General features: G+C 35.3%; 1 protein-coding gene across 4 annotated transcripts; it reads right to left on the bottom strand.

Moving 5' to 3' along the window:
- Positions 1–5,452: 5,452 nt before the first annotated feature.
- pnck (pregnancy up-regulated nonubiquitous CaM kinase) lies at positions 5,453–16,152 on the bottom strand. 4 transcript variants are annotated; one of them, XM_052562585.1, is made up of 13 exons: positions 15,896–16,152; positions 15,465–15,545; positions 14,910–15,012; positions 14,550–14,681; positions 14,339–14,413; positions 13,382–13,520; positions 13,078–13,201; positions 12,858–12,933; positions 11,154–11,266; positions 10,111–10,189; positions 8,631–8,709; positions 7,922–8,012; positions 5,453–6,692 (listed from the first exon to the last, which is right to left on the bottom strand). In XM_052562585.1, the coding sequence occupies exons 3-13, from the start codon at positions 14,981–14,983 to the stop codon at positions 6,682–6,684; spliced, it is 993 nt and encodes a 330-aa protein (XP_052418545.1). In that variant the 5' UTR covers positions 14,984–15,012; positions 15,465–15,545; positions 15,896–16,152; the 3' UTR covers positions 5,453–6,681. The 4 variants fall into 4 exon arrangements, with proteins under 4 accessions (XP_052418545.1, XP_052418543.1, XP_052418544.1 ...); XM_052562583.1 differs by having other exon boundaries at positions 14,910–15,015; positions 15,896–16,151; XM_052562584.1 differs by lacking the exon at positions 15,896–16,152 and having other exon boundaries at positions 15,465–15,788.
- Between the last annotated feature and the right edge of the window lie 8,397 nt (positions 16,153–24,549).

Raw genomic sequence — 24,549 nt, 5'->3', positions numbered from 1 at the left:
AGAACAGTTTTAATAAAAAATTTAGTGTGCAGCTCATTTTATGGAGGACCTTTTCCTGATCCAGCAGAGTAAGTTAGAGACTACAATGCCGGCTGTTCTGACTCCCAGTCTGTAAATATGTTCACATGTGTAAAGGATTTGCCACTGATGATTCAAATGCAAGTTTTGAGCAGTGTAGAGTAGCACTTGTTTTTTTCAGTTTCTCCGATCAAATGCAGACATGGTTTTATGTTTACGCAACGCTTAAAAACACAGTATAAGTCATTATAATCCATAATTATGAAACAAATGGCTAGTTTGTAATAGGTTTTATTGTTTTTGTCTTGTGTCGCTAATGTTCTGACCGGGACACTTGAGGTATTCGGCCAATCACAAAGCACTGGATAGCTGGCCAATCAGTGCACACCTCGCTTTTCAGAACGATAAGCTTTGTTAAAAAAACGAGCCGTTTCAGAAAGGGGGGCAATAGAGGAGAAACAATAATGTACAGTACGTGGAAAATGTGTTTTTTGAAACTTTAAACACATTTAATTACACCAAAATAAAAAATAAAAAAAAACATTTTGCAACATCATGTGACCCCTTTAAAGTTTAAAGAACCCTGAAAAAAAATCATCACAGTTTCCACAAAAGCAATGAGCAGAACTACTGTTTTCAGTTCAGTTTCACATTGACAATTGTGTGACACTGAAGACTAATGAAGAGCAATGATGATGAAAATTCAGCTTTGCATCACAGGAATAAATTACATTTTAAAATAAATAAAAATAGAAAAAATATATTTTAATTTGTAATAATATTTCAAAATATTAATGTAAAGTAAATACAGCCTTGTTCAGCAGAAAGACTTCTTATGTAAACCCAAAATATTTGAACGGTAGTCTATTTCAGGTAAAATTTTGTATAAGAAAATTGTATATATTTAACATGTGCTGTTCCACAAGAATACCAACTTAAAACATATTTTTTTCCTAAGTAGTAAGTAACACAAAGATTGAAGAATGTGTTACAAGAAAATACTTTTTCAGTCTTTCTTGAACAAAATTTTACATTTAATTCAATTTGTTACTTGCCGTTTCTTTGTAGTTATTCTTTTTTGTGTGTGTGTGTGCTAGTATGCTATTGCAAATTCAGCTGCAGATTTCTGTTAAAAGCAATTTCTTTTTGATTTAGCAGTCTGTATAAAATGTTCCTATTACCTATCACAGAAATAGGTGTAGTGATGTCTTTTTGACATATGTGGCAGAAATGGTAAGAGTAGGACAGTATGCTAGTATGCTATTCCAAATTCAGCCGGTGTCTGTCTTTCAGTGGATGTATTACAGGAAATGTAATGAACATGAATGGCTCGCTAAAGGCAATTTCTGTGCTGACAAGCAGCAATGAGAAATGCATTGAAGTTTTTCGTCATCAGTAGTCATTCAATTCTCCCAGTTTGACTGGATTACGTTCATAGTGATTGTGAACTGCACTACAGTCCACATTAACCACCATTTCAAACGGGCCCTGATGTTCAATGAACTCACGCCACAGTGTCCTAGAAAAGATTTAGTAATTTTCTGTTGTTTTCTTCAAGACAGAAAGCTTTCCTGAGTCATTTGTGACCCCTTTGAAGACATTCATCTTTCTTCTGTGATTATTGACATTTGGAAAAGATTTAGCAGTTTGCTGTTGCGTCAGATGAGTCTGTGTTTGAGCAAGACGCAGGTGCATTCGGTCAAGTCAAAGTGTGTTTTCACACTCTCCCCTGCTCTAGAATAAGTGGATTGAGAATTGTTATCCACAAAAGTGAGCAAAAGTGGCCACTCCGGCAAGATTACCTGAGCACCATCTCTGAGACCCTCTGATCTGCAATTCCAGCAACAGCGGAGGACAGACCAAGCTATTGTTTCGAGCATTAATGGGTTTTTCCATTGGCTCTGTCATGTTAGAAACATCTGGCTCTATTGCTGGGCAGTGAAGCATTATAGTAGCTACAGCAGGCTGTCAGACTCGACTAGCGGCGCGCTGTGGCCTGCTGGAAGCAGTCACAGAGATGGACAGTGGCAGGTGTTCTCAAACACACCTCAGCATAATTACAGTTTCCATTGTCATTGCACGACCAGAAGCAGGGAATTCATGTGACTAAGAGCCCCCCATACAAACTTTCCTTTTCTTTTTGCTCTTTTTTTAGGAAATTCACCATCTTAATTAAAATGAGTTATGCCAGATGGGTTGCAGATTGTGGGATGGAAATAAGCCAAGTAGGCAGTAAGCACAGCTCTGTTAACAAGGCAGAATATTCTTCAACCATCATGCACTCATGCGCTCCAACCTGAAATAGGCTGTGATGGTCGTGTTTTAAGACCTCAGCTTTGGGTTAAGTGCCTGCACCATGTGGTTTGGACTTTTTGGACCATGTGGTTTTTGGTGCATTTTTCGACAACGTGAGCTTTGTATTAAAAAAGTGGATGTGAAATATATATGATGATGATCTCCACACATCACTAATACAATATATTTTCTGTGATGACAGCAGCATGACAAATGCACTGAAGGTTTTTGTCAACAGTAGTAGTCTAATTTCTCTCCTAGTTTGACAGAATTACGTTCATACGATTGCAAACTGCACCAGAGTGCACGTGAACCTCCATTTCAAGCGAACTCTGATGTTAAATAAACTCATACCATACATGCGTGTCTTTGAAAAGTAGTTTTTAGTCATTTGCAATTTGTTTGTAATCTAATAAGTAGCATTTTACAATTTAATCATTAGCATAATTAATAAATAATTTAATAATCCGTCTTTCGTTTCTTTAGTTTTTATTCAAGAAAGAAAGAGTTCCTGAGTCATTTGTGATAGTGACTCTGGTGAAGACATTAATTTATTGTTATTATTATTTATATATGTCATGTGGTGTTTTTTGCTAATTTATTTGAATTTTTAAACAATTTTTTCATTCTATTTCACATCGCATTAGTTAAGCACCATGCAAAAGCAAAAATGATCAGTTGGCAATGCCATTGTAGAATCATGAATCGTGGTCAGCCATGATTAATTTATTCTGTGAGCTAAATGATTACTTAATTCAAACTCATAGTACTCAGTTGGTCATGTGATGTTTTTAACTTCACCTTCCCATAATTGAACAATTCCTGCTTAGATTTTTTTTTTTTTTTTCAGAGGCAGGACTTTCCCATGAATAAGACTGTCATTTAATTAGTCGCTTTTAATTTTTCGAGTTCTTTCGGATTTGGAAAAACACCCCAAGACGTGTGATTCACAGGCATGAACCACACCCATGCTTGCTGGGAAAGCAGACAATGACCTTTCAACCGCAGTTAAGTGGACGAGACAGTTTAGGTGCCTGGAGCTGTTAGTGGTAATCCAGGTCACGCTGTGCATTACTTAAGGCATGCCGGTCCATATCTGATTAAAACCCTCTCCATTATATATTCATTCACTGCATTAGCTGTGGCTGTTCTAGTGGTATACATGCACTTTCAAATCACACTTCTGGGGGCGCTGCATTCTAATTGGCCAGCTTAACATTTCCCCCAACCAATCAGAGAGCTCGCTAACGCTCTCTGCCTCAGAACACCCTGACAACACATCTTAACTGGCAGACCATTCTGAGATTGTTTAATATGTAATTGCCTGTGGTGCTGTACACTGCTTCCTCATGGAACCGCAATACTTCAGGATATTTAATGTTCTACCAAGAGCTGTTTTATTAAAGCTGCCATCTTTTGATAAGAACAGAATGTTGCTGTTGTTGTTCTACATAAAAAAGTGTGACCTAACATATTTTTGTACTCCCCTCGGACTGAGACTACAGCTGTTAAGAGTCTCCGGGTCACTGGGACATTTTTTTTCCTTGGTTTTTATGTACAGTGAAAAGCTTTCAGGAGTCTGTCTCATTAGTTTAGGATAAGGATGGATAACTCTCAGTGCAAATGGCCTTCTGTTGCCTCCCCTACACCGCTCTGGAGCGCCGAGGTTGATCGTTTCATAATCTTACTGTGTGATCTGGTTGTTTCTGTGTCTGTTTGAAGCATGTAGTAAATCATGCTGAGTGGATGATCTTATTTAATGTCAATAAAACATTAATCATTAATCTCTCCTTTAATCTGATAATTAGGCCAGGCTTAAGCTTCTTTGCCAAATGGCAATATCATCATAAAGACACCGGCCAATAATGTCATGACTGGGATTACTGTACATTTATCGTCTGTGCTTCAAGATGTAGAAATAAATCTAGATTTTAATCAAATGTTGCATACATTAAGTTATTTTTATAGAAAAAGAAAAGGCCATGACTATTTTCCTTTAAGAAAAAAAAATGGCAAAAAAGGTTTATCAAGAAATCAAGGAACCAGTTTGTAGAATTGGGTTACTTATTCAAATAATAATGATTATTATAAATTATGATCATTAAAAAATTTGCAATTACTGATGTTTGGAAATATGTCTTGCATATCTTCTAAAAAAACAAGAGAGAGAGAGAGAGAGACCTAAAGTGCCCCCTACTGGATTCAATTATAACTACTTGATCAAATATTACAAAACAATTACAGTAGGTGATAGATAGATAGATAGATAGATAGATAGATAGATAGATAGATAGATAGATAGATAGATAGATAGATAGATAGATAGATAGATAGATAGATAGATAGAAGGACAGATAGATAGATAGATAGATAGATAGATAGATAGATAGATAGATAGATAGATAGATAGATAGATAGATAGATAGATAGATAGATAGATAGATAGATAGATAGATAGATGGACAGATAGATAGATAGATAGATAGATAGATAGATAGATAGATAGATAGATAGATAGATAGATAGATAGATAGATAGATAGATAGACGGATGAACGGATGGATGGATGTACAGACAGAGATAGATAGATAGATAGATAGATAGATAGATAGATAGATAGATAGATAGATAGATAGATAGATAGATAGATAGATAGATAGATAGATAGATAGACGGATAGATGGATGGATGGATGGATGGATAGATAGATAGATAGACTTCAATCCATTTCTCACAGAAGGCTATAATAGGAAACAAAGCAATTTGGTTCTGACTGCTTATATTTATATATATATAAACCTCAATCATCCTCACTGATATTCGGCTCATGGGCTCATGTATCTTGCCCATTTATGTCTTTTTTTAAACCGAATTGATCGAATTATCAGTTTAGGCCAGATTTCATTAAGCTGACGTCTGGTCCGTGCGTGTAGAGCTCTTTCCATGAATTAAAGAGGGCAGCGTATCTGTCTTATCAGCCTATCATTACAGTCAGCGCTGGAGGATCTCGGCTGTTGTTCTTAATTCATGGGCTGTGTGCTCTCGTGAGATTGCTTATGAAGGGCAAGACAATGGATGGCGAGCATTCAAAATCTTTTCTTTTGGCTGTGTCCTTTTCTTCATATATCATCCCTGTGACAGATTCACAACACAACGTGCAGATCAGTTCATTTATTCCACAGTGTAATGAGAGCACAGATACAAGGCAACAATTACTATTTACTTCATTTATCTATTGTAATATCCTATTCTATGCCATATTTGTTCTTCAAAGGCCACTGATATGCTTCAAGTGGCAGTACTCACAGCCGACAGACAGTACTACATGACTAAATATTGCGTTCTGTCAAATAGCAGCATGTTGTTATGCGTCAAATACAAGTAGACGGGGAGTAGAAACAGGAGTTGTGAAGGAGCTGCTCTCCACTGAGGGGGTTTTTACATTGGCAGCCCACTCGAGTGTAGCAGCAGTAGCTCTGGCAGAAGGCTCACTGACAGCGGCGCGTTTAAAACACAGGTGTGCTTCAGAGTCTGTGTCAATCTGCCCAACACAGTGACCACTGCGCTCTCACACCCCAAAATGAAAAGTGTGTCTTGCTTATGTTGTTCCAAACCTGTGTGATTTTTCCATATTTGAGACAAGTTTAGCAAAGTGCTCTTTTCTCAAGCATACAATGATAAGGACTGTCAATCAGTGTTATTTTACCATCACTGATATACTGTTTTATATATGTACTGTGTGTGTGTGCAATTTCAAAAGATGTCCTTTTAGTTAACAATAATAACCCTGCTGTCAATCTCCCAAAAAAGGCTTTAAACAGTGTAGAACAGAATTGGTTTAAATATATTAAATGATTGGAAAGGTCACGTACATGTAACTAGGAAAGATTTTTTTGTATTTTCACCAGAAGATCGAAAGTTTTTGATTTAAAAATCCGAGGTCAGAAAAGTAAAAGAAATAAAACATATGCATGCATGAATCGTTCACCATATGTTCTGTAAGATGCATTTAGAAAGTGGATTAATATCCATTTCTTGCCAGCTTAAACTCCACTGCAGTTCTCAGACATTAATTCTCTTTTGCATATAGTTCAATATGTGCATGAAGATGCATCTCACCAAGTTTACTGTCAGTGATGCTGAATGAGACTGGTTCTTACATGTCTCATAACCAATTGTTTTGATGATTATTTTGTTTCCGTTTTGGATCTTCAAGAACTTGTTCACTGCTTCTTTCATTGTTCATACAGAGGGTAAAAAAAGAATGTCATAATTGTTTGGAGCAACATAAGCATGAGTAAATGACACAGTTTTCATGTTTGGTGAACTATTTCTTTCACAGAGCCTCAGTTTACTGCCAGTAGATTGTCAGATGGTCCCTGAAGAAAAAGTGAAATAATTGGTTTTCATTGACTCAAAACATTAAACATTAAACCAAAGATTAAACCAAAGTCTGTTTTAGAGTGAACTCCAAATGAATTTTAACAGAAATTATGTGAAATCTTCATGGATTAAACATGCAATTAAGTAATTTCATGTCATCATTGTCAAAATCTTAGCAGTTTCATTCATCTAAATGGAATGCAAGCCATTTTAAGCTATTAAAATGTTGAAGTGAAAAAGTTGTTAAAGCTTTGAGGTCAAAAGTTTACATCCCCCTTTCAGAATCTGCTTAATGTTAATTATTTTACCAAAAATAAAAGGGATCATAAGAAATGCATGTTATTGTTTATTTAGTACTGACCCGAACAAGATATTTCAGATAAAAGACGTTTACATATAGTTCACAAGAGAAAATAGTAGATGAATTTATAAAAAGGACCCCATTCAAAAGTTTACACCCCCTTGTTTCTAAATCTGTGTTCTTACCTGAATGAGCCACAGCTGTGGTTTTTTTGTTTAGTGATAGTTGTTCACGAGTCTCTTGTTTGTCCTGAACAGTTAAACTGTCTGCTGTTCTTCAGAAAAATCTTTCAGGTCCCACAAATTCTTTGGTTTTGCAGCATTTTTGTGTATTTGAACCCTTTCTAACAATGACTGTAGGATTTTGAGATCCATCTTTTCACACTGAGGATAACTGAGGGACTCATATGTAAGTATTACAGAAGGCTCAAATGCTCACTGATGCCCCAGAAGAAGAAAAAACATTAATTAAGAGAATAGAGACTTGCACATTTGCATTAATATCTTTTTCTTTTCTTTTTTCATTTAGTACTGCCCTTCAGAAGCTACAGAATATAGTTACATGTTTCCCAGAATATGAAATAAGTTAAAATTACCCTGATCTTCAAATGCAAAAAGAACACAGTTTTAAGGGTTTAAACTTTTGAATGGGGTCATTTTTATAAATGCAACTATTATTTTCTCCTGTGGACTGTATGGAAATGTCTTATTCAGGTCAGTACTAAATAAACAATTTTGGGGATGTAAACTTTTGATCTCAACTGGGCTTTTGGTCTAACGATTATGCAACAGCTTGTTGGCCAAACAAAAAAAGTCATGTTCATATTTAGTCTAAAATATGGTTACTTTATATTATATTATTTTTTTTAGTGCTGTTGTCTTAATATCATCAGCGGGTAATCACAGTCATGTGACGTCTCCTCACCTATACTTGTGGAGTGATTCCCTTCATCGTCTTCCCCGGAGTGGGTTTTCTTTGTTAAATGACGCACGATGTTGGTGGCATTAAAGGCTCTCTGGAACACAAGACACCGGCGATAATGCTTCAAAATCTAGTGAACTTCTGCAAATATCTTTAAATGGCAAACAGTGAACTTACGCTGCATGTAAGAGCAGAAGAGTCAGTCTAGTGTTTGGAGGCATTTATTGCACTAGAACTAAAAGCCTGATAGTTACAGCAATTACAGCGTTTGCCCTTTTAAAGGTACAAGCCGTAATTGCATGGCAGGGCAGACAATCAGGAGTAGAGCAACAAACGACTGGCGGCAAATAATAACAAAGCCTCCATACGCCGCTAAAGTAACTCTAGCCATACATTTACAAATGCAAAGTGCTGTATCAGCCTCAGAGGTCACAGACACGGGTCATATAGAGCTATTTTATATATTACACATGGAGGATGGGACTCTTGTGCTTTAGAAGTCTAGTCAGTTTTTGATCTTACTCAAAAACAGCCCACTTAGACGTAACTAATGCAGTGCTTCTCAACTGGTTTATTTTAGATTCTGTTTTGAACGCAACCCAGTCAACCAACCAGATGGCAACTGATGATTTCAGCTTTTTTGTGTACAGTTTGCATCAGGTGGTCCGTAATATGAGGCTGAAACTGAGAGGTTTGTTTTCTTCACTCTTACCTTCCAGTGACTCTTTTTCTGAATCTGTGCCGACACTGAGCCATGGATGTTTTTGTCTAGAGCTGCACCTCCTGATATCCTGCCGTTCAGAAGCAATAATATACATTCAGAATTAAGCATGTAAACAGCTGTTCAAATGTTAGCAAGAGGTCAGTAAGAGTAGTACTATTATTAAGCACTCAAAAGTGACAGTAAAACATTTATAATCTTAGAAAAAGAACTTTCTATTCATTAAGGAATCTTGGGAAAAAACAACTGTTCTTAACATTGGTGATAATAAGCAAATCAGCATATTAGAATGATTTCTGTAGGATCATGTGACATTGAAGATTGCAGAAGGGTAAAGTTGCTGAAAATTCAGCTTTGCATCATAGGAATAAATGAGTATAAATTGAAAAAAATATTTAAATATTAATCGCATTTTGTAAAATATTTAAATAGTCTGCATTAGAGAGTTTTTAACGTTTTAAGAATCTTACCGACATCAGCCTTTTGAATGGTAGTGTATATCCTCACATCATGACACCAGTCATAAGTTCAGTAATATACAACTCATACAGTCTCTTACAGTGATCCAAGTAAAAATCTGAAACGACTTTCCTTTTATATCTCAATTGACTACAGAATTAAAAGAAGAGCAAATGGAGACTATTTATTCTTCTGCTCCATTTACAACTCACAATTCTGAGACAAAAAGTCGGAATCTTGAGGAAAGAAACTAGCAATAGCAAAGGAAAAAAAACAGTACTTCAAGATTTATGCAGAATTATTAGAGGCAAAAGGTCAGAATCGCGAGATATAAACTCCAAATTCTGAATTTACATTCTGCAATTCTGAATTTATATCTCACACTTCTATTTGAGAGTAGAAGAAAAAAAATCCTAGAAACTGATTTGTTAGCGAGATAAACAAAATCGCAATTACGTTTTTTTTCATAGTGGAAAAAACTTCCAAACCAGTTTGATCTCCGCTCTATAGTCTTTACTGCATGGCAAAAATTTGTCTATGTTTCCTAAGGAACGTAAAGAGAAACATCTCAGACAGAGATGACGGTCAGAGAATGAAGCATAATTGGAAACTCAAAGGACTCTTTTGAGCAACATCTGAGCAATTAAACCGTTCTTCTGGGAAGCTATAATCTATGTTATTCAATTACCAAAAAAATTAAAATAAAATCCTATGACACAATTATCTGTACTTCTTTAAATGCATTGCTTCTTTGAGCACTCTGTTCCATTTCTTTTCTGCAAAGAAAATCATAATTGTTTTGTGCTTCTTAAAGATCTCAGAGTGCTGCAGGTGAAGAGACATCTGTTTATTCTATATTTCATAATCATCTTGCTGTCTGCGCACGCCCTCCCACGCCGCTGCACAGATGTGACCCAACTCTTCATCTGTTCTTCAAGGTCAGCCTCTCTTTTTACCGCTGATCAACCCTTCAGCTCCCCATCCGCCTCTGTCCTGCTATTTATGGACTCACCAAGGATGCTGCAAGGCCTGGTCACAATTGAACCTCTTCGCTGGATCCTTCTGCAGTAAGTGAACTATGAAGTCTTTCGCTGAAGCATAAGTGGGCAGGGAGAAGCACAGAACATAAGAAGATCAATACCACTTAATGTGGCCAGCATTTGTCGTGTTTAGGGCTGCACAAAACATTCTGCATTTATATAATGAGAGAAGTTTTTTAAACTGCTCATGAAAGCATTAATGCTTTAATTCTATATCTCATGCAATTATTTCCTAAGCTATTGCAGAAAGCATTAAAAACATTGGTTATAATTGAAATGGATCACACAGTGCATCAATATAAATATATAAAAAAGTAAGTAGAGCTGGTTTGGGTCCAGTGTTGTTTTAGACCTCATTGGACTTTCATTGCACAAAAATAAATGGTTGATACATTAATAATGAACAATAATAATGATAAATGATAAATGGTGAACAAATTATCAAATAATTTGTATTTTCTGTGGACTGTCCCTTTAAGAGTGTTTTAACTGCATAATATATGCATAATGCATTAAGTAAAAAAATAAAAATCAACAAGCAAGCTTTTCAATCACAGCATTCAACAAAAAGTAGCTTGTTCTGTATTAAATTAAATGTATTTATAAACTCTAAAATTTAAATTTAAAATACAAGTAAGAATTGCATTTAAAAATAACATTGAAATTTAGAATTGAAAATAAATTGACATTATTTAGACTCTTTGTACAATATTTTGCACATTCATAAACTTTCCTCAGTTCAAAATGTCACTTATATGTCATATATATATATATATAAATATATATGCATTTTTACACATTTCATAACAGTAGCTTTAGCAGTAGCAATAAAATGGATATCTCCGATATAAATATGTAATTTTGCCTTATTAAAAAACAATACATACGGTACTTCTGACCCAGTCTAGGAGGCAAGGAGCATCATTATATGGGCATTCGGATTGAGGATGATATGAATGTTATTTGGTCATTTTAAAAATGCAGGAAGAGGGATTAGATATTATTGTGGTCATACCGGAGTCAGAGATGTCATCCCAGTATGGTGAATCAAATTCATATTCAGCCTTTATGATCAGCCTGTAGAGTTGTGTGTCATTGTCATCGTAGAACGGAGGATAGCCACAAAGTCTGCCAGGAAATCAAAAACTGCTGATACAGACTCTTCGTGTGGAGTTTTATTTATGTAGAGTGAATAATCAGAGATGTATAGTAACGAAGTAGAACTACTTCACTACTGTACTTAAGTACTAAAAGGCGGTATCTGTACTTTACTAGAGTATTATTTTTTTCTCCTACTTCCACTTTTACTTCGGTACATATTTTCGCTGAGTTTAATACTTTTACTCCGATATTTTTTTTATGTGCTGCATCGTTACTCGTTACAATTATAATAATGTTACGAATCATTCCATTACAAACCACTGCCAGAACTGTAGATGGCAGGTTTGATGAAGCTGGCACATCATTGAGCGAATCAAGCGATTAAGAAGACTGCGCGTGCTGACTGAACTGCTGTGAAGAGAGAGATGAACACCGAGCCGAGCCAGATAATGACTCGTTCACGAGTCAAGAACCGGTTGCATCGGTTCTCGGATGACCAGTAACGTTAGTTCTTTCTGACAGTTCCGATTCAATAAACCAGTTGAAGAAAACAGTTCACCGATTCTTTTGCGCTCGATGCAATGGCGTCATTGGCGTTGAATGCACATGGGCTCATAACATTAACACAGAATCAGTTCAGAATCAATCACCAAAATAATCAGTTCAGTTCAGACGCTCTGTGTGTCGGTTTGCTTCACGCTAAATCACACATGCGCAGTATCATCAGCTCCTCGGTTCACGAATCGGACGCGTCTGACAGAAACGGTTCTTGACTCGTGAACGAGTCATTATCTGGCTCGGCTCGGTGTTCATCTTCAGTTCTCTCTTCACAGCAGTTCAGTCAGTGTACTGTTTGAGTCAATGAATTACTCCGGGATATTGGTTTGCTTTAACTCAGAGGGAGTGTCAGACACATTAAACAAGTTAAGCTTAATTCATCTGTGGATTAATGCGTATTGGAGACGCGAACTGTTTAAAACGATTCAGTTCGATTTGGTGGACTGTTTCAAAAAGATCCGGTTACATCGAATGATTCGTTCGCGAACCAGATATCACAAACTGCTTTGTTTTTAACTCTTACAACAGACACGGAAGAGAAGACAATGCTGAATAAAGTCATAGTTTTTGCTATTTTTGGACCAAAATGTATTTTCGATGCTTCAAAAAATTCTAAATGTCCCTCTGATGTCTTGGTTTGAAACAACATGAGGGTAAGTTATCAATGACATCATTTTGCAAATTGGGCTAACTGACCCTAATAACTGTTTTTTATTTACAAGAAGTTAGTCAAAGGAATTGTTATTGTCCTTTAGGTTAATCATTTGAAATAGTAAAAACAATATGTTCAAACTTTTGACTATTTTCTTTAATAGCTACATAACACGATACTTCTACTTTTACTTGCAGTACTTGAGTAGTAAATTTTAAAATAGACTACTTGCAATACTTAAGTACAAAAAATGTTGAATACTTTAGTACTTCTACTTAAGTGTGGTGCTTAAAGAGCACTTCTACTTCTACTCAAGTCACTTTTTTGATAGAGCACTTGTACTTTTACTCAAGTATGGGTCTCTAGTACTTTATACATCTCTGTGAATAATATTAATCCAGCACTCACAGAATAAATGTAATGACCCCAATGGCCCAGAGATCCACCTCTTTACCATATGTCTTCTGCTGTAGAAGTTCAGGAGCTACGAACACATAGTGAACACAAGCACCCATGAGGTACATTCAATGGTTAAGACTAGACTCTTAAAACCATGATTTTCTGAGCTTGAATCTGTATGTTACTGCATATGATCTTAGGTCATTTTGATGATCATAAACCCTCTTACCGACATAGGCAGGTGTCCCACAGGCCGTGGAAAGAGCACCCTGCTCTTCCATTTTAGACAGACCGAAGTCACTGATGACAATTTTGGAATCTTCTAATGGAGTCTCATACAGTAAATTCTCTGGCTAAAAGAAAGAGAACTTAATATGATTGTAATATCCAGTTAGCTGCATGTAAAGCACCCACAGTGAAAAGCTGGAATTAAAACTTGTTTAATCAAACGTATTGTAGTGCTCTCAAAAACAGTTCTAAAAGGGAAAATGTTAAAACGGAGACTAAAGTGTTAGATGTTTTTTCTCAGGTACCTTTAGATCTCGATGCACAACGCCCAGCTGGTGCAGATACTTCACCGCCTGCAGCACCTGATATATCACACGACTGGCATCTTTCTCTGTGTAACTGCCTCTCTCCAGAATCCTGTCCAGCAGCTCCCCTCCTGTCAGCCTGAACAACACACTGTCATCAGCATCTGTCTGTCTATCTATCTATCTATCTATCTATCTATCTATCTATCTATCTATCTATCTATCTATCTATCTATCTATCTATCTATCTATCTATCTCTATCTATGTCTATTTGTCTGTCTGTCTGATCTATCTGTCTATCTATCTGTCTATCTATCTGTCTATCTGTCTATCTATCTGTCTATCTGTCTGTCCGTCTGTCCGTCTGTCCGTCTGTCCGTCTGTCTGTCTGTCTGTCTGTCTGTCCTTCTATCTATCTATCTATCTATCTATCTATCTATCTATCTATCTATCTATCTATCTATCTATCTATCTATCTATCTATCTATCTATCTATCTATCTATCTATGTTCTAACTTCTGTCTGTTTATCTATCTATCTCTTTATATATCTCTGTCTGTCTGTGTGTCTAGTGTTCTATCAATTTTTCTGTTTGTCTTTTAACTATCATCTTATCGTTCTAATGTTCTATGGGGTGGTTTCCTGGACAGGGTTATCTTAAACCAGGCCTTAGTTTAATTAGGAAATATACATAGTTTTGACAAGCATGCCTTTCTAAAAAACATTACTTGTATACATTTTGATGCAAAACAAAGGGGACGGATGGATTTTAAGATATGTCACTGCAAGATTTTTCAGTTTGGACAGCTCTTACATTTATTTTAGTCTAGGACTAGTCGAATCCCTGTCCGGGAAACCACTCCTACATGTCTATTTGTCTGCCTAGATTTCTTACTAACTATAACTATATTTTTTTTACTGCAATATTTTCATTTTTCACACTCAGGTCCACTTACAGGTTCATTACCAAATACAGTTTAGAAGGAGTCTCAAAGGTTTCCTCCAAAGAGACAATGTTTTCATGATTTATTCTGTGAAGAAACCACAGGAAAAAAACAAAAACAAAAGATTTCTGTCAAATTTCACTGTATTACTTATTAGAATAACCAAGAAAACGTAAACAAAAAGACATGCAATAGAATCGACCCATGTTTTTAAATCACTGACCTGCGTAATACTGCAATCTCGTTCTCCAGCATGGATTCTTTTCCCTTTAGCGCTCTCTTGCGGATGCACTTGACAGCCACAAGCTTCTGAGTGCATCTGTGCTGAGCCACTCGAACCTCAGAGAACGAGCCCCTGACACGTTACACATGTATATGATTTAGAATTCAGCTGTAATTAGATTTGTTCTAAATTAAAGGCTAATTATTAGTTTGTGTGGCATGGGCACGTTGTGAGTCCCCAGAGTCTTCTTAATAATATTTTCTGTCTTTAAATGTGTATAGTAAACCAAAATGTCAAGATCTACTCTGAAGTCATTACCTGCTTAGAATACTCTTAAATATTGAATATATGAGAACTCACTCTCCCAGTTTTTCTTTCAGCTCATAAACAGCATTGATGTCATCTTTCTTCCGAAGATCTCTCAATAGAGGCATCGTAACGCAGGGTAAGTGTGATCTGCGTACTACTAACACACACAACACTAATATGAGCATGCAAAGAAGTACCAAAATCATCAGCACATTCATTTTAAGCCTGAAGCAACACATTTTGCTTGCCCTTTACAGCAACAAGCACTCAAGAAAATGCTTTTCAATACATGCAAATGCCAAATTCTGGTTCCTTTTGGAGATTTCAATGACTAGCAATGAGTTATGACAGATTTTCTTTTCCACCACACAAGCTCTGATGGGGAAACAGTTTCAAATGCTCTCCCTGATGTTTGATTTCACTGATTTCACCCCCCCCCCCCCCCCCCCCCAAAAAGCCTCTCTTTTAATATAGACTAATTAGTGCAATTATACTAGCACGGTTGTGCTTGACATATCTAGACATGAAGGAATATGAGCTCAATAATCAGTGATATTCTCCCCAAAACACCCTTTAGAAAAGAGATCTAAGCAAAAGCTCAATTACCTGCTGATTGCTGCTGTGAAAATCTGGAAGGCAGCCGTTTCTGTTCACGTCACCACACTCCCAACAGCCTCTCTGCTCTCTCTTTAATCGAAAATCACATTCATTTTATACTGATGACCTTGAACGCCCACATGCTTTACAGAGCAAAACTGACTTTTGAAAGAAATGAAGGACAACAGGAGAGCAAGCACAGAGAGCAGAGAGAAAGTGATAAAGAAAAACTGAGTGATGGAGAGAGAGAAAAAGAGGGTTGGCCACACAACAACAGGTCTCTTAAGACTGCTTCAGACTTTCTCAAATGTAATGCTTGAATGCATGACGAGGACAGATGAACATTTTCTCCAGGACATATCTGATGCCATCTGCTTATTGCACATTAAATAAGCATTCTTCATTATAAAAGTCAGGCTTTGCTGAACGGAAAGTGCTACCGTTTGTTTTCAGTTGCCTTGAGATTGCCAGAAGCCTCTGTCTCTGTTTACATTCTTGAGGCTGTTTTTGGTAGCGCTCCCAGAGATCCTGAGCCCTCGCAGCTCTCCTTGTATGGGCACAGGGGTTTTCCTCTCAAGCATTAGCATTCCACCTGTCTGCCCTGTAAACACTGTGTACACACACACACATACACACACACACACACACAAACCCTACACTATGCTGACTCTCTCCCCTACTGTGTGTTTTGGCCTTTATATCTGAACTGAAAACATGAAGGTAATGTGACTAGGTGAAATGTGACTTGACATTAGTCATACATATGATTACATAAGGCCTTTACAAAACAACAAATCATGTGCAAAGACAATATTCTAAGCATTATAAGACAAAACTGATCAAATCTGTTGAAAATTGATGTGATGAATAATTACAGAGATGAACTGTAAAACTTTACCTTTGGCTTTTTATAAGCTACAAACCATTTTAAAACGCTGCATTGGTTGATTAACATTGTATTTCTCTTTCTCCACTAGCAAATATGTTGTAAAAAAGAATGACCACTAGAGGGAAGCCTTGATTAACTTTAATTCCAAAACAAAGACCCCAGCAACTATTTGAGAAATTTAGTATCTCTCTGTTTTATAATGAATACTATATAAATTATAATATATATATATGTTGCATTTGCATATGTTTTCTGGGGAATAATTATTTGCAAACAGTATTATTTGGTCCAATCTATTTATTTATAATGCATTCATTACAATATTTTAGAAATATTTTATAAAATTTACAAAAAATGCATAATTATATTACATTTTTATAGATAGATAGATAGATAGATAGATAGATAGATAGATTTACAACAAACATTTAGTAATATTTTATTACCGTAAATATATACTATTTATCTATGAATTTCAAATTTTGCTCATGCGTATATTCATTTTATATTCATATATTTATTATGTTTGTACATTATTATAATTGTTTAAAATAAAATAATATTTATTTATAATTAATATCAATTTATTATTATGTACTATTATTTACATTTGGTAAAAAAAAAATTATTACGTTGCATTTGCATATATCTGTTTTTCATAAAGTGTTTCATAAATTTGGGATGGGTAAAAATTTGTTTTATTGTTTCTGAGTGTCATAATTCAATAATAAAAAAATGTTTTCCTGTTTTAATATATTTTCAACTGAAATTCATTCCTGTGATCAAAGCTGACTTTTCAGCATCCAGTCTTCAGTGTCACATGATCCTTCAGAAATCATTCTAAAATCATTCCGATATCTTGACTTGCTGCTCAAGAAACTCTATCATTCTGGTCCCTCTTTTTAGTTTTAATAGTAGTTTTAATAATATCAGTCTAAGAAATGATTTCTCACAGGACTTCATATACGCTTCAGCTCTCTTAAAACTGGACAAAGCAATGGAATTGACAATAAAGAATAACTCCTCTGTTACAGGATCTCATGTTTTCCAAATTCTGCATCTGCTGGTGGTTTTCTCTCCTCGGTCAAGCCAGCTGTCTTCACAGTCACCCTCAAATCATGTGCAAACACGCACGTATGCAGTCTATCAATCACCCTGTAATAATCTTATATGACCAAACAGAGCTGCCACAACAACAGATATGTTAGAAGTTTGTTTTAGATCATTTAGGGACTGTTTGGCTGACCAATGGCAGTTTTGCTTTGTTTTAGTTGGACAGAAAATCAATGCACTTCAGATTACATTTAAGACAATCCAGTTAGTATATCGTGTTGTTTATCGCTGGATCATGGATACAGAAATCACCACAAGTAAAACTAATATATTGAGTCCAGTTCAAGACAGGAGATGCTATTTACAGGAAATGTAATTGCAGAAATGTCTGGAAAGGTCCGATTGAAACTTATAAGAGAAGTGAAAAGTTGTTTTCCTGTGAAAGTGTGCTGGTAAACAACATCTTACTCTGTAGGATAAATGAGCCTCTGTGTGCTGTTCGGGGCATGACGGTACGCCTGTGAATGGTCGTATTGATTTTTGTGCCAGTTCTTATCTGTGGCATACTAAACTTGTGACCTAAACAGGAGCAAGTTGTACCCCCACCTGTTTACTTTTATAAAGTAACACCGTGAACTCCAGCCAATAAAGTGTTTCCTGAGCAGCAATTGCAAAATGTTATGAGCCCTTTATGCAAATGAGTCTTGACTAGGAGTAAATATGTCAGATGTCATATGCGTTTGGATGACCTTATTAACTTTGACCCACATTGTCTCAATATGAATATGTGAATTGTGCACTATTTTTATGTGTCTGGCATGTGACATGTGATTTTCCCAGACGAGTTACTCACAAAGAGAAGTCCTCCAGTATGGTTATCATATGCTACAATTTCAAAGTTTGAGGTCTTATGCTCATTATAGTTTATTATAGTTTAAATGAACTGTTTCCTATTGTAATATATTATAAAATGCAAACGTAAAGCCATTACTCCAGTCTTCAGTGTCAGATGGTCCTTCAGAAATCATTCTGATTCTTATGATTTAAATTAATAGAAAGTTTAGAATTTTTTTTTTAAATAGAAATCTTTTGTAAGAATATACAGTAAATGTCTTCACTGCCACTATTAATGCATTCTTGCTGACTAACATTATTAATTTCTTTCAGAAAAAGAAACCTTTGACTGGTAACGTATGAGGTAAGACATCGATCATTATTCCAGCCGTATCATCATACTCTGCACTGTTTAATCAGCAAGCGTGTCAAAGTCTGAGCTGGTAGAAGGGTGTGGGGGTCATAGTTATGCTCTGGTTATGAATCCATGCAGCTGCTATTTCTAAGGTGCTATAAAAAAGGGCCATAACCTTTGCAAGGCAGCTGCTCTTGAAGTCACGGGGTCTATTCTAAACTAAACTTAGATGAACAGAAACGTGAAAGTGCAGTCGTAGTAGTGTTCGCCCGTACCTGAAGGCCCCAAATCAGGTTAGCTTACACCGTTCAGCTTTCAGAAAGACTTCTTTGCAATCATTTCTTCTTCTTTTTTTGGTCTGATAAAGGTTTCCGGTGTTTCTCAAATAGAACTGAGTGCTTTTACATGCCTGTTAAGCTCAGTTCTGTCTGATCTATATTGCAGCATCAAAAGTTGAATCTGCTTTTAAATGCAGCCTGGTGAACAGATCATTTTGCAGTTAAAAAAATGTGGAAGTGAACCAATATCACTGACGGTTCATTTGCATCTACACTGTGAAAAGTTATTTTTCGAAGTTGCAAATAAGACACAGATTATTGGAATATGTTTTATAAGAAAATACCATTTTAGTTTTTCTACTTCAAACTTTCATGTTTTATTCAATTGATCAATTTGTTGTTGTTTTTTAGTAACTCGGAAATTTACTAGCAGTTTCTTTGAAAAAAAGGTTTCTACCAATTTTTTTCAATTCACTGTATGAGTAATCGCAGAAATTTTTAACACCGTAAAAAAAAAAAAAAAGTTGACCATCCTCAAAACAAGTAAGGCAACCTATCATAGTCAACTTGTTAAGTTAACTCAACTAGCAACCGAAAACTAAAAAACTTAATCTAATCAATAAAAAAAAGTGTTAAAGAGGTCCCATTTTTCTCTTTTACAAAGTCTGGTTTTTGTTTTAGGGGTGGACTAGAACAGGCTCTCATACTAGGTTGTTTGAAAAACACATTATTTCTCACATATTTTACATTATTATAACACCTCTCTCCCCAGTCTGGTATGAACGCTCAAATAGTTCCTGTATAAGGCCCGCCTTCTGAAATACGACATGTGCTGTGATTGGTTAGCTGGGTCAGTCTGTGCTGTGATTGGCTCCTCTCAGTGCCTGCTCGGGAAATGTCATGCTCCTTACCTGATAGCTTCAGTGTAAATATTGTGTCAAAATCAAATCAATTTGACCATGATTTAAACCTGGATGATTGTAACCACTCTTAGTTCGTCTGTCTTGGGAACACTAGCTTGTCTCCGATATAGTGATAACACTCGTTGCCATCTCTTATGCAGCTTAACCAGGCCTCATCCCATTCGTCGATCAAATCCCGTAAAATATGCATCGTTGTCCAAACAAGTAATTCGTTCTAGTTTTTGAAAAGTGATTTCTGTATAATGAAATATTTCCTTTTGAAGTGGACTTTGAGCTTTGTAACCATGCAGATCTTTTTTTTTTTTATCTTTTAGATTTTCAAGACGTTCTACATAATATGGGAAGAATTTCCCTCTTAAAACTAAAGGCAAACATTTATGCTGATACACAGTATTAACAAGTTGCATTGAGATGCACGTTTATATTAATTTAGCACACGATTCTAAACCATGGTGAGGACCAACAAATTTTAAATGAGTAAAAATATGAACTCTGATCCACATGAGAGCTGACTGACAGTGACAACAGCAGCAGCGTAAATAAACAATGCTAATATTTTTATAAGTATTAACATCAAATGCTTTCAGACTGAATATAGAAATCTTTTATAACAATATATACTACTGTTCAAAATTCAGTAGTGTTTTTTCGTCATCTTTCCTTTTTTGAAGGAAAATAATACTTTTATTCAGCAAGGATATATTAGATTGATCAAAAGTGATAGTAAAGACTTATATTGTTAGAAAAAATATGTCTTTGTTTTGTATGAATGCTGTCCTTTTAAACTTTTTATTCATCAAAATATCCATCAAAGTATCACAGATTTAAAAAAACAAAACTGTTTGCAATAATGATAATATATTAGCATATTTATTATCAGTATTAGAATTTCTGGAGGATCGTGTGATACTGAAGACTGGAGAAATGACTGATGAAAATGTCAGCTTTGCCACCACATTAAATATATTTTAAAGTATATTAAAATTAAAATGATTAAAGTTGTAATATTTCACAATATTGTTGTTTTTTCTGTATTTTTGATCAAATAAATGCAGTCTTGATGACTCATGAGCATAAGAGACTTATAATATAAATATAAAAAATTAATAATCTTTATGATCTCATACTGTTGCATGGAAGTGTTGGTACACACACACACACACACACTGAATACTTCTGTTGTAGAATACATTTAACCATACAAAAATGTGTCTAGAGAACTACTCTTTGTAGCTGAAAAAATATTAAATAAGCAGATAAATATTTGGTAAGGAATATGTAGAGTATTATGACTGACAGTCATTTTTATGTTTGGTGCCTGATTCTAAACACAGAAAAACCTCAAAAATTACAATGAAACAATTTACATTTTTCTGAAATGGTTAAATGAACAAACAATACATTAAAGCACATAAAGCGAAAGCTTGTATATATACTGTACAGCCAACAATTAGTTAATATTGTGGCAAAAATAAATGAACAGCCTAGTATGGTAAAACGTATTACAATGACATATATAATAACTGGTCAGGAAGAAGGCATTTTAAAGTTTACTGAAATCAATGCTGTCTAATTTTAACGTATATGGGGCTTGTGTTTCACCTGACCCATGAGTCAACATGAAAACTGTAAATTATTCTGATGACCAGGGCTTCTTTATTTCACTTCTCCATTTCTCGAATTCCCTGACTTAAAGTTACAATATACTGTTAGCATATTAGCTTACTGTGATGACGACACAACATATTAAATATACAGAGTTACAGACTGTTTATTAAAGTGCTTAAAGTGGAAGCTTTTTAAAGAATGTTGAGCAACTTTCATTCTATTTGCTGGAATGGACTTCCTGGAATGGACTGAATTATTAGCATTGAGATTTCAACAGTATGTCACAGAATGCTGCATGCAGGGTTAAATCTGTAACATAAAGACACAGAGGAAATATAAACATGAAACATACAGTATGTTTGCTTTGCTTCATGAACAGAAAGTTGCATATTTCCCTATCGCCTGTATGCCTTTAAAACTAGAAACTGTTGGGACAGTTATGAGGAAATAATTCAGGATAGTGAATTGTGGTCCCCTATGACTGCAATTCACTCATCGTTGAGATAAGATGTGGGGTTTCCTAGAATCATCGCAGGCTTCCTCGAGGGTCAATATGATCCCAGAGATTTTTATAGTATGACTCGCTGAATCTGTCGGTACTTTTCATGTATACATATGTGGTTTTCTAAGAATTTGGGATTCAAGAATCTTGAAATCTGTCCAAAAAAGTGCTTGTAAAAAATGTCAGGGTTATTATCGGACAAATATGGCCTCTGTATAATTTTGTCGACCCACAAGGACAGACTGTTCCCACCTTTTACAGCCTCATGACAGACAAACTAACACTACACTTTACCTGCTGCTGACTCTGATAGAATTAACCTTTACAATTATTTCCATGGTAGCCAGTTTCTACCAAAACAGCATACTAATTGAATACAGTTAACCCATCATCAAATAATAGGGATCTCATTCAGACAGTGTTTTAAAATCTAATTACAAATGAAAATATAATTCTAATTCTGTACAGAAATGTTTATTTTTATTTCTAGTTCACCACTTGGCAGAGCGTGTCAAATCAATGGAAAATCCTCAGCAGTGCCTCGTGTAAGTTTGTAATTTTCCAGACTGGGACAACAGCATCTCCTGTGGTCAGAGGGAGGTTTATGTATTTTGTAATGCAAAAAAAAAAAAAAAAAAAAGCACGTGCTTGATGACTAATATTCCTCATGGTGCTTCATAACCTGTTTACTTCATACCATACTACACCTACTGACCGCATTCATGCATTTGCTGAACATCCCTCCCACTTCTACTGCTAGTTACAGTTTTTCTAGTCTTTTTATCTTAAAATCAAATTATATTTATAATAGTATTTCCTTTTTAAAATTAAAATGTTTTAAATGTTTATGGAGAAACATGTTTGAGAAAAGTAATGTTAAAAAGGGTCTGCATACAGCAACTTGAGTTCGAATCCCACCTCGAGGTCCTTTGCTGATCCCGCTCACTGCTCAAAATAAAAGGCACAAAAAGCCCATAACTTTGCATAAATAGAAGTATAAATATAACATAAATATAAGTTTGCATTTATTAATTAATTATATTTTTTCTTTTTGATGTCAGTGGTTCATGGTCTTTAGCCCCATCTAGCCCCATTTCAAGTTTTTGAAAGCAAGTTGTCCTTTAATATTAATATTATTATTATTATTATTATTTTATCTGTGATCTAATTAAATCAATTCACTTTTTATTTTATTATTATTATTATATCTCATTTTTACAACTAATGTGTGGTTCTCATGACAGTAGAATGTGTCCATATCCTATTTAACCTCAAATTCGAAAGAAAAACTATAAACTAATTCTTTATTTATTTACTAATATAATATACATACACATGTATGTATGTTTGTGTATACACAGGTCTAAATGTTTGTATTGTATGTATACATACATATCTATACATATATTTATATACTTGTATGTAAAATAAATATAGCATCTGCTTATTTGGGCATAGTTTTAAAACATGCATGTTTTACCAAATAAAAGGACAACACTTTTAGAGTTCATACCACGATTTGATGTGAGCATAAGTATTGGGACAGCTGAACTTAAGGCGGATGCAAAAAATTAAAAGCTAATATTTAGTTGCAGATCCCTTGCATACAATCTGAGCATTGTGTCTGCAACCCACAGACATCACCCGACTCTTGGCCTTATCTTTTGAAATGTTTTTTCAAGCTTGTAATGCAGCCAATTCCAACTGTAGCTTCTTTTGGGGAGTTTCTGTCTTTAGTCTTCTCTTCAGCTGAGGAAATTCAGGTTCAGTTAGGTTTAAATCTGGAGATTGGAGATGGGAAATCTAAAACTTTCCATTTATTTGCCCTGATAATGTCCTTGACTGAACTGGCAGGGGGTTTTGGGTCATTGTCCTGATGCAATATGAAGCTCTTCCCAATGAATCGGGTGGCATTTTCTTGAACATTTTGTAGCCAAGATGATTCTTTACACTTCTGCATTCATTCTACTACTGTCATCATACATAAAGCCATCATTACAATAAAATTAATTAAATATAATTGAACTGGCTCACGTTTGTTCTTTTGCAAACTTGAATCTTGCCTTTCTATTTTTGGTGCTGATGAGAGGTTTGCATCTTGCTGTGTAGCTTCTGTAATTCTGTGTCAAATTCTCCTGCGGACTGTAGATTGACAGCTTTCTGGATGCTGTTGGTGATTTTAATGAAACATATTTTAGGGTTCATTTTCACAGCTTTTTATGATTTGTCTGTCATTAACTGCTGTTGTTTTTCTCAGCCAATCAGGTCATTGTTGGTTGCTGATATCACCAGTAGTTAAACACCCAATATTAAAATGTGACAATTTGTTGTTTTGTCTCATATTCATCTTTTAAACATTTTTACAGATTTCTTCACTCCACGGTAAACAGAGCAATTGTGTGTGTGTGTGTGTGCGCGCGCGCGCGCGTGTGTAAAATACATATGCTATAAATAAATAGCACTTATCATTGCTCTTTTGTTGATTTCGATTGCTTCCATTGTCCTCATTTATAAGTCGCTTTGGATAAAAGCTTCTGCTAAATGACAAAATGTTAATGTAATGTACCCTACATTTTATGTTGGAAACATATTATACACAACAGTCGATTTTACTGCCGTTCATTTATGCTGATTTATTATCTTATTTTTTTT

This window comes from Carassius gibelio, chromosome B8 (assembly GCF_023724105.1).
Source record: "Carassius gibelio isolate Cgi1373 ecotype wild population from Czech Republic chromosome B8, carGib1.2-hapl.c, whole genome shotgun sequence".
NCBI lineage: Eukaryota > Metazoa > Chordata > Actinopteri > Cypriniformes > Cyprinidae > Carassius > Carassius gibelio.
The sequence above is the reverse complement of the archived record's forward strand: the minus strand, read 5'-3'. Positions and strand labels throughout refer to the sequence as shown.

Coding starts and splice junctions, on each gene's coding strand:
- pnck (XM_052562585.1), bottom strand. CDS start 14,983: ATGCCTCTATTGAGAGATCTTCGGAAGAAAGATGACATCAATGCTGTT. Junction 11,267..12,857: donor GGGGTCATTACATTTATTCT/GTGAGTGCTGGA, acceptor ATTTCCTGGCAG/ACTTTGTGGCTATCCTCCGT. Junction 10,190..11,153: donor GGATGACATCTCTGACTCCG/GTATGACCACAA, acceptor CTTATGCTTCAG/CGAAAGACTTCATAGTTCAC.